Below are 18,959 nucleotides of genomic sequence, written 5' to 3' on the forward strand. Positions count from 1 at the left end.
TTAAGGAATGTAATGTGACTGAGTCGAGAAATCAGTGGAATTACGATCAGTTAATTATGTTATGTATAGCCAAATCCAAGATGGCGTCCCAAGGAGATGTCCCATTCTACTAATATGTATATGCAGAGAGACCTCACACTAAATTGTGCAAAAAAAAAAGAAAAGAAAAAAAAAAAAAAAAAAAAACAACATTCAACATATACAAAAGGTAGTGGCAAGTCTTTATTCTTTTTTCACCACAACAATAAAGTTGTTAATGTCAGTCAGTCAGTAGAAGGGGGCGTGTCCATTCCAGAGGATAAAGGCTCCTGCCCATTTAGTCCTGATGGTCATCTCCAGAGAGGGGAACCTCTTCTCTGCATCTCCGCTTGCCTCACCTCCTCGCCACGCCTCCCAGTGGTGGGAATGAGTGTCTGCAGTGCAAACACAGCATTATACATTGAGTGGTGGTTCTCAAACTTTTTCATGACAACTCTGCCAAGGACCCCCAAAATGATATGTTGTGAGATGAGATGTTTGAACCCTAGTTTATATTCTTGGCATGTCAGGTGAACGTTCTGTTACTTGTGATGCTTTTGTGTGACGCTGTAGCAGAATCAGAATCAGAATCATCTTTATTGTCACTGCATCACCGTTTTGGGTGAAATTAGTTTTTGCGCATAGTTCCCATCGTGTTATTTATCCAAGACAACAAAGAAGGGGGGGGGGTTAAGGAGATCAAGGAATCTTGTTCCACAAACAGTACACTCGTAGGGTCTCTCTTGGCTTATTTACAAACGGCACAGCTGTAGGGTCTCATCTTATTTACAATAGAAATAAGCGGTTTCCAGATATTTACAAGCTCGTTTCACAAACGGCACAACCGTATAGGGTCTCGTTCTTTGGGCGGCAGGAGTGGATTGAGCAGTTCATATAATTCATTCATTGGGAGAACTAAAGGTCAGAGGTCCTTTGACGTAAGCTTCAGTTCTTGAGCGATTCTCACGACCCTCTACCATATTGACGAATGTCGTGGAAAACGATGGCACAGAACTGACAAAACTGAGAAAAAATGGCGGAATCAGTACGAAAACAGTAAGGGGTCTTCTCTTCGCCGCTTCGGTCTTGACCCCTAAATAAAAGTAAGACGACAAACGTACGTACGTACCTATAGTAAGTCTTAAAGTGCGCTTCATACTGGGCTGTCCGTTGTAGTAGTAGAGGTTAAACAGGTGCTCACTCTTCCAGTCAGACAGCAGAGAGCGACTGGTGCTGAACAGAACATTGTAGGTTCCATTGATGCAACACAACCACACAGGCAGCATGGGCGTCTTCAGCATGCTGCCTACCTACAACACACACAGTAGCATTAACAGTATTATCACAGCATGGGCGTCTTCAGCATGCTGCCTACCTACAACACACACAGTAGCATTAACAGTATTATCACAGCATGGGCGTCTTCAGCATGCTGCCTACCTACAACACACACAGTAGCATTAACAGTATTATCACAGCATGGGCGTCTTCAGCATGCTGCCTACCTACAACACACACAGTAGCATTAACAGTATTATCACAGCATGGGCGTCTTCAGCATGCTGCCTACCTACAACACACACAGTAGCATTAACAGTATTATCACAGCATGGGCGTCTTCAGCATGCTGCCTACCTACAACACACACAGTAGCATTAACAGTATTATCACAGCATGGGCGTCTTCAGCATGCTGCCTACCTACAACACACACAGTAGCATTAACAGTATTATCACAGCATGGGCGTCTTCAGCATGCTGCCTACCTACAACACACACAATTAACAGTATTACCACAGCATGGGCGTCTTCAGCATGCTGCCTACCTACAACACACACAGTATCATTAACAGTATTATTACTCACAGCATGGGGGCTAATGTATTTCAGCCCACATACATACACACACCATGCAAAACCAAAACCCAACCAAACCTCCGTTGTTTTTTGGTCCCTTATTTCTAATCCAGCACCTCAGTGGTCTTGTGGTTAGAGTGTCCGCCTTGAGATTGTGAGTTTCGGGATTCAATACCCTAGTCGAATCATGTAAGTTGTAACAAAGACTATGGAAATGGTACTCAATGCCTCCCTGCTTGGCACATGTGGGGGGTGCAGTATACACACCGGTAACACACTAACCACTATATACTGTAGAAAATAGCAGATCTACAAGCTCACAATGCGTCACATTGTGACGCATTGTGAGCTTGTAGATCTGCTATTTTCAAAAGCTTTTTTACATTTTGAAATGGGACATTCTGCACAATGAGTACTTTTACTTTTGGTACTTTAAGAACCAGTGGTGGAAAAAGTACTCAATTGGCAGACCCCGCCCACCACGACTCATGCTGTTGGTGGGTGACTAGCTCAAGCCAAGCAGCAGTGTGTGTGTGTGTGTGTGTGTGTGTGTGTGTGTGTGTGTGTGTGTGTGTGTGTGTGTGTGCGTGCGTGTGTACAGCAGTATAGTGCTGGAACAGATGGTTGACATTGCAGTGCCTGCAGTGGGGAATTTGTGACGGAGGTATGGAGTTTTTTTTGGTTGTTTATGGATGGTCACTAGAGAGTGAGAGATTTCACAGGTGTTTGTTTGTACCTCCTGTATAAGTTGGCTTGTGTCTCTTACAAACTGCGTTTCACATGCTTGACTGATGACGATGATGATGAACTAGAAATGCACTCTGTCGAGGTGCCAACTTGCGCATTACACACTAGTATAGGCCATACATGGCCTACCTGTGTGCAAGCACAGCATGCAAGTATGCTACTAACAAATGTCTATTAAAACTGCTGTTCTTACAGCAAAAAAACTAATTTTGACGCACTGGAAAAAGGAGGAGGCTCCAGCATTCAAGCACTGGCTAAATTAAATGACTAGTACACTTCATCTTGAGAGAATAAGGTACTTCCTGAGAAACAGGGAGAGACAGTTTGATAAGGTTTGGCTGCCCCTTGTCCAGTACCTGAGTAGAAACAATTAATAGACAGGATACCATTGATATGGTTGACTGTACGCCATTTTCTTTTCAGATGTTTCACTGTGTCACTGAGCAGTATGGGTGGGAGGGTTGAGGGATTTCTTTCTCTTTCTCTTTTTTGTCTTTGTATTATTTTTTCTTTCATTTTTTGTTTTCTATAAAAGAAAAATGTATTTCATATCATAATTGTGTAATCATTTATAATTTGTTCAATAAAAACCTATTTGACAAAAAATAATAAAAAATGCTGTTCTAAAGCCTTTAGACCTGTTATTGACCTTATACCAAGGTATAAGCTCAATAAGGGACCACCATTCTTACCCACGTACCTTAGTTACGTCATCATGAATGGTGGTCCCCCATTGGCCGACGGACAACACCGACATACGCACACCGACATACGCAGCCGATTACAGTACTTGTGCACTCTGCTTGCACAAGTAACAACTTGAAGCTCGTTCTAGCTGAACTAGTTCTGCTATAATCACAAGACTCACAAGATCTCGGAGGCGCCGAACCAAACACCCAAAATCTATTCTGATCCCGCCCACCCCAACCTCTGAATGACCTCATATTGTTTGTAGCCAGTCTGTTCTGCTGTAGCATGCATAAGGTAACAGAGGCCTCTTTTGCCACTAAGCTCCAGTGTAGTCCAGGTTAGGCACCTGAGGCAGGGTGTTTCTGTCCAGCTGTTCGCGGCTCCAGTGAAGGTATCCCACATTACTGCGGGCCGTGACCCCGTGCAGCGGTCTGTCCAAAGGACTGCCGTCCTCTCCGTCCAACACTGTCCCGTTGAAGACGTTAGGAGTGGCTCTGCCTGTCAGCAACAGGTTCATCATCTCCTGCAGAGCAACCACATGCACACGCCATTGAGTTATAAAGGATAGAGTGAGGACAGGGAGTGACAGCCCCGCCCCCCGCTATTCATTTCAATAGAAGTTTCTCAGTGGCGTTTTGAAGCACCCGGAAGACTGCCGGAAGTACCATTATAACTCAAAGACTTGAGTGAGCGGAAGTTGAGGTTCCGGGTTGATGGCTGCAAGTTACGCACATGACGTCACTGAAAGTCCGTCCACCTCCATGAATGTGCTGCAGTTCCACTTTTGGCCAGTAGGTAGTGGCACCCTCAACGTTAGCCAGCCCCGGGGGCTTGGCACACGCGCACACACGCACTTGTTACGACTTGTACTGCTATGTGAACACATCAAAAATGTATACGATAGCAATTTTATTATTGCAATTCTTACCATTTGCTTTTGCCATTTTTAACCTTAGCCTAGCCTGAGTTATAGTTGTACTCACAAGTCGTAGCCTGGGTTCCAGCCTGATTCGCTGCGTTCCGTGGATTTGTTTTGTCAACAAATCCACACAACGCAGCGAATCAGGCTGGAACCAAGTCGCACTGCAACTTCTAGGTCTTAAATTGTGCGCAACTGGTCCACAACTCCATAAACCCTTAAAACCTATAATAAGCCTAATCCTAATAATACAGCCTGCAGGGCAATTCTCCTCACATAATCTCAAATTCAACTGTACTTGTTGTGTTGTTGTGGATAGAACTCCTGAAGTCATAGATGTTCATGTGAGCTGTAGACGGTTGTTTACCTGTCGACAGGTGAACGTTCCCATCCTGTTGTTTACCTGTCGACAGGTGAACGTTCCCATCCTGTTGTTTACCAGGCTGTCGACAGGTGAAAGTTCCCATCCTGTTGTTTACCTGTCGACAGGTGAACGTTCCCATCCTGTTGTTTACCAGGCTGTCGACAGGTGAAAGTTCCCATCCTGTTGTTTACCTGTCGACAGGTGAACGTTCCCATCCTGAGCTGTAGACTGTTGTTTACCTGTCGACAGGTGAACGTTCCCATCCTGAGCTGTAGACTGTTGTTTACCTGTCGACAGGTGAACGTTCCCATCCTGAGCTGCAGCAGTTGAGAGGTGCTGGAGTCCAGGTCCTCCCTCAGCCTGGCACGCACGCACACACGCACGCACGCACGCACGCACGCATGCACGCGCACACACACACACACACACACACACACACACACACACACACACACACACACACACACACACACACACACACACACACACACACACACATGCACACACACACAGTCACAGTGATATTTGGGTTTTGGGATGATACTGTGGTTTGGGGTGATATTTGGGTGTTGGGGTGATACTGTGGTTTGGGGTGATATTTGGGTGTTGGGGTGATATTTGAGTGTACCTTTACCTGTTGACTGTTCTAGAGCAGATGAGACTGTAGAGAAACAGAATAACTCCATGGCAGCCCTCTTCTTTAAACTGTAAACAAGACAGAAAAAATCTTGCTTGTATAGGGGCTGTTAAGTTGAACTAATTTCAGGCAGAAGAGCTCCAGTGCAAATATATATTTCTCCAGACACTGCTCCTAATCCTGTCATGCATCTGTATTGAGGTTGATTCAGCATGTTAGTGTTAGTTATATTCCTGCTAGGCTGTGTTATGTCAATACCTAGACATAGACATAGTCAAAACCATAGAGCATAATAATAATAATAATGAATAAATATGAAGACTCACACACTGGATGTGTTCATAGATGAATCTCCTGACCTCCTCCTTGATGTTGAAGGTGAAAAGCTGCAGCTATACAAACACGACAAACACAGTTAAAAGGTCATGAGCGTTATTCACTATACTTAAATACAGCAATGACAGTCATACTCATATTATATTATCACGGTGTTGACTGTGATAATAATTGTTTTATAGGCTTTAATTATGTTTTATTTATTTATTTTAAACCATTATTTAACCAGAGCAGTCTCTGGAGATTGTAGAATTTATTTTGACTATTAGTGGGTTTTTTTCGTGTTATTAAAACCTTATTGGAAACTTAATTTCCTTTATTTGATGCGGATTGCATTCACACCTGCAGTGAATCGAAGTCAGGTGCGGTGCAGATTGTTTGATCCGCACCAGAATTCGAATGAGCCTTCACACCTGCCAAACGAAGCACACTTTCCGACAATTCGCAGGATTCGTTTTAATGAGCAAGACTTTGAACCCCTAATTGCTCCCAGTGGTTGCCACCATTAGTGTGTGAATGTGGGAAGTGAGGACGCTGGTGTTGACCTTTTGCCACTTCACCTCCCAATGTAGGAAATAGGAATGCATGGGCCATTGTAAAGCACTTTGAGTAAGCACTCTGCATAGAAAAGTGCTACAAAAATGCAATCCATTATTAATGTAATGCACGTTGTAAAGCACTTGGGATAAAGGTGCTATATAAATGCACCATTTACCATTTCTATAATTAGATGACCACGTCCCCTAGGCCCATAGGGCTCGATACTTGGTCCACTCCTCCCCCCGCCCCTCTACACTTAATTGCCTTGCCTTTACACCTTTGCTTTTCTTTCTTTTTTTCCTCTATTGCTCTGTAAAACACTTTGAGCTGCATTTAAAGGTGCTATACAAGTTTTATTATTGTTATTATTATTACCCCTTATCCCTAAACTAACTACTGAAAATCATTTAGAGATTGTTCAACTAGCCGATCTACATTGTGAGCTTGTAGATCGAAATTCGAAATCGAAAGATTTGAAATATTTAAAAAAAAGTTAAAAAAATTGTAAAAAATGGCAAAGACATTTAGGGATAAGGGGTAAGGCGGCGTGCAAGATAGGACCCCAAATCACTTTTCTGAAATTGGCAGATGTAGATTCAAGCTCACAACTATTTTTGCTATTTCACATTAGAGGCCACAGCCAGATGCTATGGCTATTTGAGGATACTTGACATGGAAACGTTTGGGAACCCCAACTCAGAGTGGGATCCAGGGACCCCCAGGGGTCCAAGGGAGTTCTGGGGGCTTATAGGCTTTGGCTTAGTGCAAACTGAGGGTCCTTGGGGGAAAAAAGGTTTGGAAACCACTGATAGTATATAGACAAAAAACATCACAATGATCACATATGACACTCAGAACCAGTGACATCAAGACATTATAAATGTTGCGACTTGCGACATGTAATGTTCTTAAAATATATAATCAGAACCTGCAGTGACATCAAGACATTATAAATGTTGCGACTTGCGACATGTAATGTTCTTAAAATATATAAAATGGTAAATTGTGCAGTAGCACCATTTTCGAATGCACTTCACAATGTGCATAAGGGCCGATTCATACTCCTATTTTACCGCTGTTTCTGACGAGCCGAAATGATTTCGGCTCGTCAGAAATTTTCAGTAGCACCGAAGAGCCGACTTTAGGACGGTACCCGCCCCCCCGAACCTCAAATGACGTCACATTGTAGGCTCTACAGAGCCGAACCGACTTTTATTCGGCTCTAAAAATAGGAGTATGAATCGGCCCTAACATTCACCTATTCACATGCACATTCCCCGCTGGCGGAGGAAACCATGGAAGGCACCAACCTGCTCATCATGGGAGCAGTTTAGGGGTTCAGAGTCTTGCTCAAGGACACTTGGACGCTAACTCAGGGGGATCGAACTGGGAACCTTACGAGTACTGCCGCCCCAATAATCGGCCCCATCATGTTGTTTACGTTGTGATGCACACACCCGCTCTGTGAAGGTGTCCAGTTTGTAGTCCAGGTGGGGGGTGATGCAGTAGTCCGCTGTAACTAAGGTCACGGTGGCACTGCTCTGGTCTCCCGCTGACCACAGGATATCACACAGAGCGGCGGACAGCGCTCTGTCCTGCTCTCTGTCCCCCACCTCCCTGAGGCTGGCAGGCAGACAGACAGACAGACAGACAGGCAGGCAGGCAGACAGACAGACAGACAGACAGACAGACAGACAGACAGACAGACAGACAGACAGACAGACAGACAGACAGACAGACAGACAGACAGACAGACAGCAGAATGGCTTAATGAAGACCTGAGGCCGATTCCACAAATATCTAAATTCTAAACCTTGATCACACTTTCAAGATTTTTCTGAAGACTAGTTGAAAACCAGCAAACACTGCTATATGATGTGTGGAGTTTAGCCTAGTTGTGTACTAGCAAACACTGCTATATGATGTGTGAAGTTTAGCCTAGTTGTGTACTAGCAAACACTGCTATATGATGTGTGAAGTTTAGCCTAGTTGTGTACTAGCAAACACTGCTAGATGTGTGAAGTGTAGTTGTGTAAAAGGTCTGACCTCTGCAGTGAGCAGCTCTCTGCATCAGGATGTCTGCTGAACAGCAGGTGTTTGATGACGAAAGCCTGGACCACCATCTGAATGGCACATGCTCCTCCCTGACACGCACACACACACACACACACACGCACACGCACACGCACACGCACACATACACGCACACACGCACGCGCACACACGCACACACGCGCACACGCGCGCACACACACACACACACACACACACACACACACACACACACACACACACACACACACACACACACACACACACACACACACACACTTTCAATGATTTATGTCCACAAAATGGTCACAAAAACACACTTCAGGTTCAAAAAACAAAACTTATGAATGACAATACATATAATAAGCAACAAAACATATTGTACATACACTCAAATAACAATACGTTTTGTAAGTACAGTAGGTCAATGTACTGAGATTAATATGGTGAAGAATACACAAACACTGTTACACAGTCTTTAAGGTTGTTTGTTGTATTCCATTGGACATCCTTTTCCTGTAACGACAGCTCACACACGTGTTTATATATTTGTTGTTATTAGTCATGTTGTCAAAGTTAAACTCTCTTTGGGTGTTTGGAATCTGTGGAAGTAATCTTGACCTTGTCTGTCTTCTCTTGTAAATCAGGTCTGCCTGTGTCTCGGTGGCGAGGTTGTATTCATTGAGTCTGACTCTGTACTGTTTACTGTGTTTTCCTTATAGGACGGATTCACCAAAAGGGAAAAAGTATTCACATTGAAAACATTAGGCCGATGCAGGATGAGCTGAGCAATGCCCGCTGGGAACGTTGCCTGCTGGGAAAGCATGGCCTTCCAGTTATGCAAGAGGGTATAGCCTAGGCCTATGTTGTACATGTTGTCAGAGTACTAGCACTTAGTGCAGTATAGTCTCGCATAGCCTGCCAGACAACTATTCCACAATCTCTGAATGATAGTCTGGAACTACACCGAGTTAGGAAGCTGCCATTTCTTATCCTAGGGATCCCAAAAATAGAGATAGGCATGTAGAAAATAAAATAAGGGGGGTGCATGTGTAGTGAGTTAATTGAGCTTTCCTAGACCTGTGGTGTGACTCCCCAATCACTCATATTCAGGACAGCTGTGACACCTGGCTGCTGACTGAATAAAAGGAAGCCACACCCGGCCATCAGAGTAGCTGACTGGCTTGTTGTGGTTGCCTGGTGGTGTGTTGGGTTTAAATGGTAAATAAATGGTAAATGGTGCATTTATATAGCGCCTTTATCCAAGGCGCTTTACATAGATTGTGCATTACATTCACCCATTCACACACACATTCATACACCGATTGCGGCGGAAGCCATGCAAGGTACCAACCAGCACATCGGGAGCAATTTGGGGTTCAGTGTCTTGCCTAAGGACACTTCGACATGTAGCCAGGAGGAGCCGGGATTCGAACCGCCGACCCATGGATCATTGGACGACCTGCTCTACCTCTTGAGCCACAGTCGTTTAGGTGCAAGAGAATCATTGATGGTATGCAGTATGCACAGTTCCATGTGTTTTGATAAATGTAAGTTTTGAGCAAAATCTGTATGTTCCTTAAATCTTGCAGGGCAGGCATTGACAGTGGGAATCCCAGATTCCCTGGGATAGGCTGCTTCTCTCCCCACATGTCGTAGGCTTACAACCTTGTCTGCCATTAGCTGCTGATGGTTAAGTGGCATGGCGCCTCGACTCGTATGCCGACTGCACGCGGCGCCCTTCAGCTCCGGTTCGGTGTCATGCTGCATATGGACCAGAGCACTGACGTAGTGTTGCGCTCTTAATTTGAGGTAAAGGGCTGCCTATATTGTATTTGTATTGTTTTAAATTGTAATTGTGTGGGCCCCCTTATTTTATCTACTTATCATTTTATTGGTGTATTTTACTACTATTTTAACGGTGCATTAGAATACTTATACTTATTAATGGATTGAGATGACTTGACTGGACTGGACTATGACGGACTAACAGTTGGTGTGAGATATTAAAAATTAAAAAAAACTCCTGGAAGGATTAATATAATTTAAAACATTGTGACTATACTTTAAGGTTTTAAAGTGTACCTGTAGTATAAAGCTGACTTTTTGTGACCAGCCCGTGACATCAGTCATCTATGACTATGATGTCAGTTGTCTACTGACTCTACTGTATATGAAAATGGTTTCCAACTTGAAAGGAGCAGCTCACCCGGTTGCAGAATTATGTTTATTTGTGTTCCTGTTTGGATGGATCAATGGAACATTAAATTCCTAATTTAACTGAAGGCTTATCAGAATGTAAAGAAACGTAAAGAAAACTTTTTAAAAACATTACATCTTTAAATATGAATGTTATATTATTATAAAATCATAATGTTTTTTTAAGGGGCGCTAGCCCCTCCTATGCACAGCTTTGTCTGTCCGTTTAGCATGGAATGTGATGTATGATGATAAGAGCGCCCCTCACTTCAGTGTGATTTTTTTTTAATTTGGGGGCACGTTTACAATCACTGGTCTATGACATATCTATGAAAAATGCCTCCACATCTGTGGACACGGTCCAAAATCAAACGGTCAAAGCACGGTCAAACCAAAAAGTGTTATATTACATTATGGCCTACTGCATGGCAGCGTGCCCAATACATGTGGCATTCTGCTTTGTGAGATTCTCTCCAGACACACAGATGAGGTAGCAGAGCGTTAGACCACTTTTTATTTTTAAAACACATTTATTTATTTATAGTGGGGAGAAACAGGATTGCGGGCAAGTGCATTATGACAATGAGCAAATGGCCCAGCCAACCGGGAATTGAATAGAGGGCTCGCTGATTAGGCCATGGCGCCCAGGTGGGTGCAAGTCAAACACTCTAGTTATTAATGACTAGTGCTTTCCTTGACCTCTTCAACCTCCTTTTCTTTTTTTTCTCTATCTATATATTATACATAGACCTCCCGCCAAGGCTCCAGAAAAAAAAATCTTATATTAGTTCTGTGACAGATGCAAGATGCATCTGAGCTAGTACAACACTATCATATATAATTGATTGTGACTTTTTAAGACATTGTTTATATTGCGAGTGAAGAAATGAAACTTTATAGGACTGTTGTATAGGCATGGACTGCAGCCTTTGAGCGAAAAGGTGTATGATGGACTGAATTTGGTACATCAGTCTTCAGTGCCCAGGGGTGTTAATCTGGCTCTGTTCCCAACCTCCTTCTCCTTCCTAACCTCGTCTCTCTTCTTGGCCGCCTCCTCTCTCTGTTTCTTGATGATGGCCAGCCTGGCCAGGTCATTCTTGGCCTGATCTGTCTTTCCCTCACGGTGTAGCTTGTCGTATCGCTCCTTGGCCCTCTGCTTCTCCATCTCCTCCCGCTCCCTGCGCGAGAGCTCTATGGGCGCCGTGTTCACATCCACCTCACTCGCCTTCTTCTTCTGCGGCGTGCGGTTGGGATTATCAATTTCGATCAGCCTCTCCACGGGACTCTTCTTCTTGCACTCCTCCTCCTCCTCTTCACTGCTGCTGTCCTGGTCGGATTCAGGGCTCTCCTTCTCCTGCATTCTCATCTGTCTTTCGATCTCCTCTGGGTTGGCGAACCGCCTCGTCTGGCCCTTGTGGCTCTTCTTTCCACCTCGAGGCATGCTGAGATATCTAAGAAATTAAAACTTAAACTGGTGTTTAACCACAAGTCACTGAAAAGTGAATGTTGCATTGCATTGTCTTCCCTGGGATATATATGGTTCTTGGCCCATCGGTGATGTCACTTTGATGAGGTCAGTCAGCTCCAAATTTGGGCAAGGGTTCAAGCACAGCTATGTAAACAAGGAGAGGACATTATGTCACTTTCTTGATCCGGCCAGAGCTGTAGAAGAAGAGAGTGGTACGTGACACACTTTGATCTCCCACAAAGTGGGGTGCGCTATGGGCTTTAGTTCCAAACATTGGAACTATAGCATTGAGATAGAATCAACACATCCGCATTCCATTGTTCCAATTGGAGTCAACGTTAGTGTTGTCACTCTCATACTAGATCACGCTGGATCCGGCAATTCCAGCTGATGATTACTATATTTACCCAGGGTATCTGGGCTAAGCTCAATAACTTGTTTCCAGCCAGGCCCTGCTCATAGAACATTTCATCGTAGTGTTTCAATGCCTTGTTCAAGGGCACTTCAGCGGTGGTAATTTTAACGTGTCGGACCGCTGATTCGGACCTTCCGGTATCAAGACCGCTCCGCAATCCGTTTGGCCACCGCTGCCGTCTCTCGAATAGTCAGCGATTGCCAAGCACCAGAAGACCAACTGGCGCGGGAACTGGGAAGGAATCCATTGAGGTGGACAAGCTTTTATGAATAGAGGAAATAAATAATATCTGCCCTGTCTTGTCTCATTTTTCCGGTGTGCACATTATGTCATTTGATTGAGGCACCTGAAGAGCACGGAGTAAGTTTCTGACTTGGAAAGGAAATCCGACGAATCTGCCAGAGAAAATACTGCCAGAAACGTTCTCTGTGCTCTTTATACAATACAATTACATATCGTCCACATCCAAATCCAAGCCATCAGAAAACAAAGTGTGATATGTCTTTTATTGGCCCGGCACTGTGCACGAGGATTCTTATGCACACCAAAGTCCTTGTAGCAGTGCCGGTCCACGGGTGAATAAACTGGAGAGGGAATCTTGAAAAAACAAGAAAGTGGCTGCACACACTGATAGCCATAGTGCCAATATTATAGTATAGTTTTATAGGATTTAAGACGCAGAGTAAGACATGAAACAAACGTTTCAGCTGTAAAGCATGTTCATGTTTTATTGTCCTGATCCAATTATTTGACAAAGGTCACAATCGTTCAAAGATTGTGTTTAATGAATCATATACGCTTGTCCACAAAACATCTTTCCTTACCTTATTTACATAGCATTGGTTTAAGGCACAAGTAACAGACACGTCTCTCAGAGATGATACTGTGTTTTCACTGTTTTATTTGATTGGTTGGGTGAAGTGCCTGTACAAACGACACAGCGGTTGATTGGTTTGGGTTGGGTGACTGCCACAGTGGTTGATTGGTTTGGGTTGGGTTGGGTGACTGTACAAGTGCCACAGCGGTTGATTGGGTTTGGGTTGGGTGACTGCAGCATGTTGTTGCCATACAATAGGCATACATGTGAAGTGCATTCTTCCCCATACAGGCTTCAGTGACCAGAGACTCTGATCAATGTCTGCTGTTCATCACATATTTATAACATATACAGTAAATATATCGTCTCTTGTTGAGTGGAAACCTCGTATTACTTTTCAGGAGTCAAATTCAAAAATAGCAAAAGTAGAAGATGTGCAAACTCGAAACGCATCGCTTTTGTGCTGCGTTTCAAGCTTGCAGATCAGTTGTTTTTTATGCTTGTTTTGTGTGACGCTGTAGTGTGGTCAAGTAGGGTGTTAATTTATGAAAAATCACACCTGTGTGAAGTGAGGTGAAGTGTCGTTGAGCTGAACCCCTAATTGTCTCGCGAGACTATAAACTGTAACATAACATGTTCCAAGGACTCTGACCTCTAATGACACTTTTAGGGTATGGCACAGTGAACACTTACACTGTCACTTTTCTCTTGTGTTGCACTGATTGAAATGTACACTTTATTTGTTTTGGAATGGGATATGGAGAGGACACTGTAAACTTGTGTTGTTGTTTGCATAGTGCAGGATAGTTGTATATGTGTATAATACTATTGTATACTGTTGTCCTGTGTATACGACAGTACTTTCCTTACTCCTGTAACTCTTAACTGCTGTGCTGCTCTGGACTACTGAAATTCCCCCACAGGATCAATCTAGTTTCTATCACAGAACCAATGTAAACTTCAAAGACTTTAAGACAGCCCTTCACATTGGGGCGGTGATATGACGCAGTGGACGTTTAAGGTTGTTGGCAGTCCTTCAAGGGGCTCAAGCCCATGCATAATTTAATCTAGATTTGATGCATCAGTAATGTATTATGTGGAGCTATTTGACTACTACTATGTCTGGCTATGCAAGACTACATGCTCGTGGGCATGGCTTGAATACTGTTGTTACCGATTCCATATCGTACTATAGGTCTGATCATTCAAGTTAGTTGGTTGCAGTAGTAGTATAGTAGCAGTATAAGTAGCAGTATTAACAGCAGCAGTATTATAGTAGTAGTAATAGTGGTAGTAATATAATATAATAAAAGCAATTGTATTTGAACTCACTCTCTCTGCCTCCAGAGCATAGGACAGTTCTGAAAAAGGTTCTCTGAACTTGAAGAAAGATTTCCTCCACTCATAGTTGAAGACGTGAAACGTTCCACCAAACAAAATCTTCCTCAGGTTCTGTAAAACAACAAAGACATAATGAAACTGTAGAAGTGTGTGTGTGTGTGTGTGTGTGTGTGTGTGTGTGTGTGTGTGTGTGTGTGTGTGTGTGTGTGTGTGTGTGTGTGTGTGTGTGTGTGTGTGTGTGTGTGTGTGTGTGTGTGTGTGTGTGTGTGTGTGTGTGTGTGTGTGTGTGTGTGTGTGTGTGTGCCCCCAAGTGCTTGTGCACATGTAAGACTCAAGAGAGATAGCAATCGACACCTGTCTGACCAGGCTGTCTGTTAAATGAAGCTACTGTACTTCTTCCTACAGTACATCATACTACTAAATAGCTCGTTAATATCAATATTATACATTGATACAACAAATTAAGAGATGCTGCTTGTCTACCAGTGTTGGAAAGGTTACTCAAAAACAGTAATATATTACCTGTTACAGTTACTTAATTTTCTTTTTATATTATTAATTTACATATTACTCCCTGCCAAAGCTAACTATATTTTGTCACTATACCCAGTTTGTTCCAGATGGTTTAAGGCCCGCCCTTTTGCATCTGATAATTCATGTACAGACGCATCATTGCGCTTCATTTCCATATCCGCTCTCCTGAGAGTCTAGATCTAGACCGGATCAGCAGCCTGCAAAGCAACTCCATCCCAACCCAGTCTACCATTACAAGTTACTTTTGGAAAATAGTAACATATTAGTAATAGTATTACTCAAATTGTAAAGTAATTGTCTCCACCAGGCCGAAGGCATGGGGAGAGAGTATGTTTTGCACTGTGATTGTGTGTGTGATTGTGTCCGTCTGTCCGTCCGTCCGTTACCAGTTAATCTCCGGCACCGTTAACCCGGTCGATGCCAAACTTTGCAGACACACTCCCTAGATGCCAACGATGAACTAGCCTCGCGTTGCGATACTAATATTAATATACCACTGCGCTGCACTAATCTGCCACGGGGCATATGCAATAGGGCGGATGAAGTCTGGCTGCGCCAGGCTAACGATGTAACCTGACTCCGCCAGATGGGGCAGCAGAGAGTACACTGGGTTCCCCCCTCCTGCTCCCATCTGGGAACTCTCAGGCAGACTTGATGCCCGGCCACAAAACGGCCTGGCCAATCAGCAGCAGCTAGAGCGGGATCAAGGCATACACAGTGCTGCCTTGATCCCGCCTCTAGCTGCTGCTAATCTTCCAGAACGGCCTGTTATAGCGCCACCAGGAGGCCGACTTTTGTAAAACACTTTTTTATATTACTCCTCCATATTTTGGCCAAAAATCTTGCAAATCGTTACACACTATCTCTATAGTCATGTGCTCAACACAGATCTGTCTGATATTTCATATTCCATCCTGATTGCCTAACATTGGCTTTCAAAGTTTACAGGATTGGCCCGTTTTTTGAACAAATAGCCTCAAATCATGAACGCAGCATGCAATTTACGTGGAATCTTTCACAGACGTTCCTACTAGGCTGAGGGATATATCCCACCTTTTTCACATTGGCTTGTTCTAGCGCCACCAACAGGTGGATTTTTGCAAAACACATTTTTGGAACAAAATGCCTCAAATCATCCAATTGCCATCTAAGGCGTAAGAAGAAATGGCACCCTTTTCACATTGGCTTATTATAGAGCGTCGCAGTCCCACCCCCTTTCATGACGACGCCAGGCCCAGGAAATGAATCACAATGCATTTTTCCCATAGACATTTCAAAAAGTATTTATTGAAAGACCTTAAGCGTCGTACGAAGCCAACTCGAGTCGTGACAAATCATGACAACACACACAATATTTTGGACCAAACAAATAATTACATAGAAGAAAAACAACAAAAAAAGTCTTGTAACCTGCCGTTTTTTTCTACTTTCTAATTCTTTGTTTGGCCCGAAAATTTTTGTTTGTTTCACGACAAGAGTTGGCTTTGTCCGTGGCGTAAACGTCTTTAAATAAATACTTTCTGAAATGTCTATGAGGAAAATGAACGGAGAATCCTTTCCTGGGCCCTGGTAGGGGGCGGGACTGCGACACTCTATAGTGCCACCAGGAGGGGCACTTTTCCTAATTAGTTATATTACTAGTTACTGGAAAAAGTAATTACATTAGTTTAAATTATATGTTACTTTCCAGCACTGTTAACTGGAGATAACAGCTCTCATTGGTCGATCTGCCACTTGACAGCGCCATAAATTAATAAGATGACTGGACTGCTGTGTCGCACGTGCACACACACACACACACACACACACACAGAGCTGGTCATCGTTGGTTGATGGTGTCAGGTAGCCCGCTCGTATTTCTATAGAAATACATCCCATAGAGTGGACTGTCCCACGAGCATGAGTCTATGGACCAAACTGACACAAGCACTACTAAGTAGTTAGTCATTTATTTTATTTTATTTGCATTTATTTATTTTCCATATATCTACATGAACCCTATAGCATCCCTGTTCTGTTCTGGGCAAGTCGTAACGCACAAACTTTCAACGATAGGCTTTGGTGCATGAGAGAGAAAAAATGACGGGGCCAAGTACAGACCCCTGGAGGACCCCGGACAACGAAGCATACATATACATATACAGGGTTGAAGCTCTTAATGATCATTAGTCTGAGACCCACCACAGCCAGGTCGGGGGTGACGGACAGTCCGCCGAGGCTGGGGGACACCGCCAGAGTTCTGGGGACGGAGTATGGGGTCGTGGCGAGACGCCTCCTGGTTCCTCCTGGAGCCTGATGAACGCCTGCAGGAGGAGCATTCGCCGAGCCCTCCTCATTCTCCTCTTCTTTCTTCTCAGCCCTCTGGAACGCACACAGCACACACAGACACACACACACACACGCACACAGCACACACAGACACACACACAACACTGACACACAGGGTACAGACGACACGGCTCACATACTGTGAACTAACATAGTAACACAAATAATGGTTGGAAACCTTTAGGACTTCAACCATTCCTGTTCCTTAACGATTCCCTCTTACCGGTCCGATTCCTTAATGGTTCCCTTAAACGATTCCTATAGGAACCTTACAGGTCTGTAACTCTGAGAGAGTACAAATGGGTCCATTTGGTTCCATTTGTGCTCTCTCAGAGTGAAATTAAAACGTTTGAGAACCACTGGTATAGTCATTGTATAACAGATGACATTGTGATGAAAAACGGTTCCAGAAATGGTTCCAAATATGATGGAACCGATTCCGGTTCTTCAATCTCGGAACCGGGTCTGAAATGGAACTGTTCCGACCGGGTCCCAACCCTAAACACAACACACAGACACACATGGTGCATGCACCCTTTCAGCTGTCCTACACTTGCTCTCTCCGACACTGAACCCCTCTCAGCACAGTTTGTTTCATAGCTAACAAGAAAATGGCCCAAATCATTGATTTCCAAAATAATATATCACAATGTAATATTTGAGACATGTTTTTTGTCTTCTTAATATCTTGCATATCTTAAAATAACATGTTTGTTAAACTCACATCAGGGACTCTGTCCAGTTGATGCTGCAGCAGCTGGATGTATCCCAGAGTGCCGTGCTGTTGTAGAGCTGGTATGGAGCGGACCAGCTCCTGGTAATCTGTCATCACTTTGACCTAGTACTTTAACTGTAGCTACAATACTAGCAGTGTATAAGAATAATTATTACTACTACTACTATTACTACTAGTGTAGTGGTATAGCATTAATGCTGCTATACTACTAATAGCCTACTAGTGTTCCTACTACAGAGGTGGATGTAGAGAGTAACCTTGCGGTGTCAACAATGAAACTAAATGCCTCTCCGTCCGTCTGCCTCTCTCTCTCTCTCTCGCTGTCTCGACACACACACACACACACACACACACACACACACACACACACACACACAGGACCCCTTAGACTTAGAGTGAGCGTCTGGTTGGATGATAGTGATGTGATCTTTCCATTGGTTTAAATTGCAGGCAGGCAGGCAGGCAGGCAGACAGACAGACAGACAGACAGACAGACAGACAGACAGACAGACAGACACTTACTGTTACATGTTGAAGTTCCAAGCTGTAAACAAAATTACACCATGACAAGTTGTACTTCTCATGCATGTGCAGGCTAAATGTGTATTACTTCATCACTTACTGATTAAGTACAGGGACTACTTTGATGAATATTGTTGAAATCTAGACAGTTCAGTTGTTTACCTGTGGCAGGTGAACACCTGTCTCCACTTGTCCAGTTCAGACAATCTCCTTTTAATGTCCTTCATCTCCTCCTGTCTGTTGACTGCCTCTGTACTCTCCATCTGACAACAGCAACACATGTCATGTACTAGTACAACTTTTTTCTCGACTTCTACTAGGCTATTATTATACTACCACGATTACTACCGCCAACTACCACCATAATAACTAATATATGCACTGTCATACTGTCATAGCCTGGCTAATAAGCCAGACTAAAATCACACTGTCGTGTGGTA

The 18,959-nt window shown here is 43.7% G+C and overlaps 2 protein-coding genes across 2 annotated transcripts; both read right to left on the reverse strand.

Annotated features, from left to right (window-relative positions):
• Positions 1 to 264: 264 nt before the first annotated feature.
• On the reverse strand, positions 265 to 18,090 carry mindy4b (MINDY family member 4B; the record flags this gene model as incomplete). Its single annotated transcript, XM_079513709.1, has 11 exons — positions 265 to 413; positions 1,148 to 1,328; positions 3,658 to 3,834; positions 4,882 to 4,954; positions 5,229 to 5,299; positions 5,558 to 5,623; positions 7,565 to 7,730; positions 8,154 to 8,251; positions 14,391 to 14,510; positions 17,115 to 17,294; positions 17,986 to 18,090. 11 exons carry the CDS (start codon positions 18,088 to 18,090, stop codon positions 268 to 270), a joined length of 1,383 nt encoding a protein of 460 aa, XP_079369835.1. The 3' UTR covers positions 265 to 267.
• Positions 11,326 to 11,799, reverse strand: LOC306932902 (28 kDa heat- and acid-stable phosphoprotein-like; the record flags this gene model as incomplete). The annotated part of the gene is made up of 1 exon (XM_079514877.1): positions 11,326 to 11,799. One exon carries the CDS (start codon positions 11,797 to 11,799, stop codon positions 11,326 to 11,328), a length of 474 nt encoding a protein of 157 aa, XP_079371003.1.
• Positions 18,091 to 18,959: the final 869 nt, after the last annotated feature.

Source organism: Electrona antarctica (genome assembly GCF_951216825.1).
Source record: "Electrona antarctica genome assembly, chromosome: 11".
NCBI classification, from domain to species: Eukaryota; Metazoa; Chordata; class Actinopteri; order Myctophiformes; family Myctophidae; genus Electrona; species Electrona antarctica.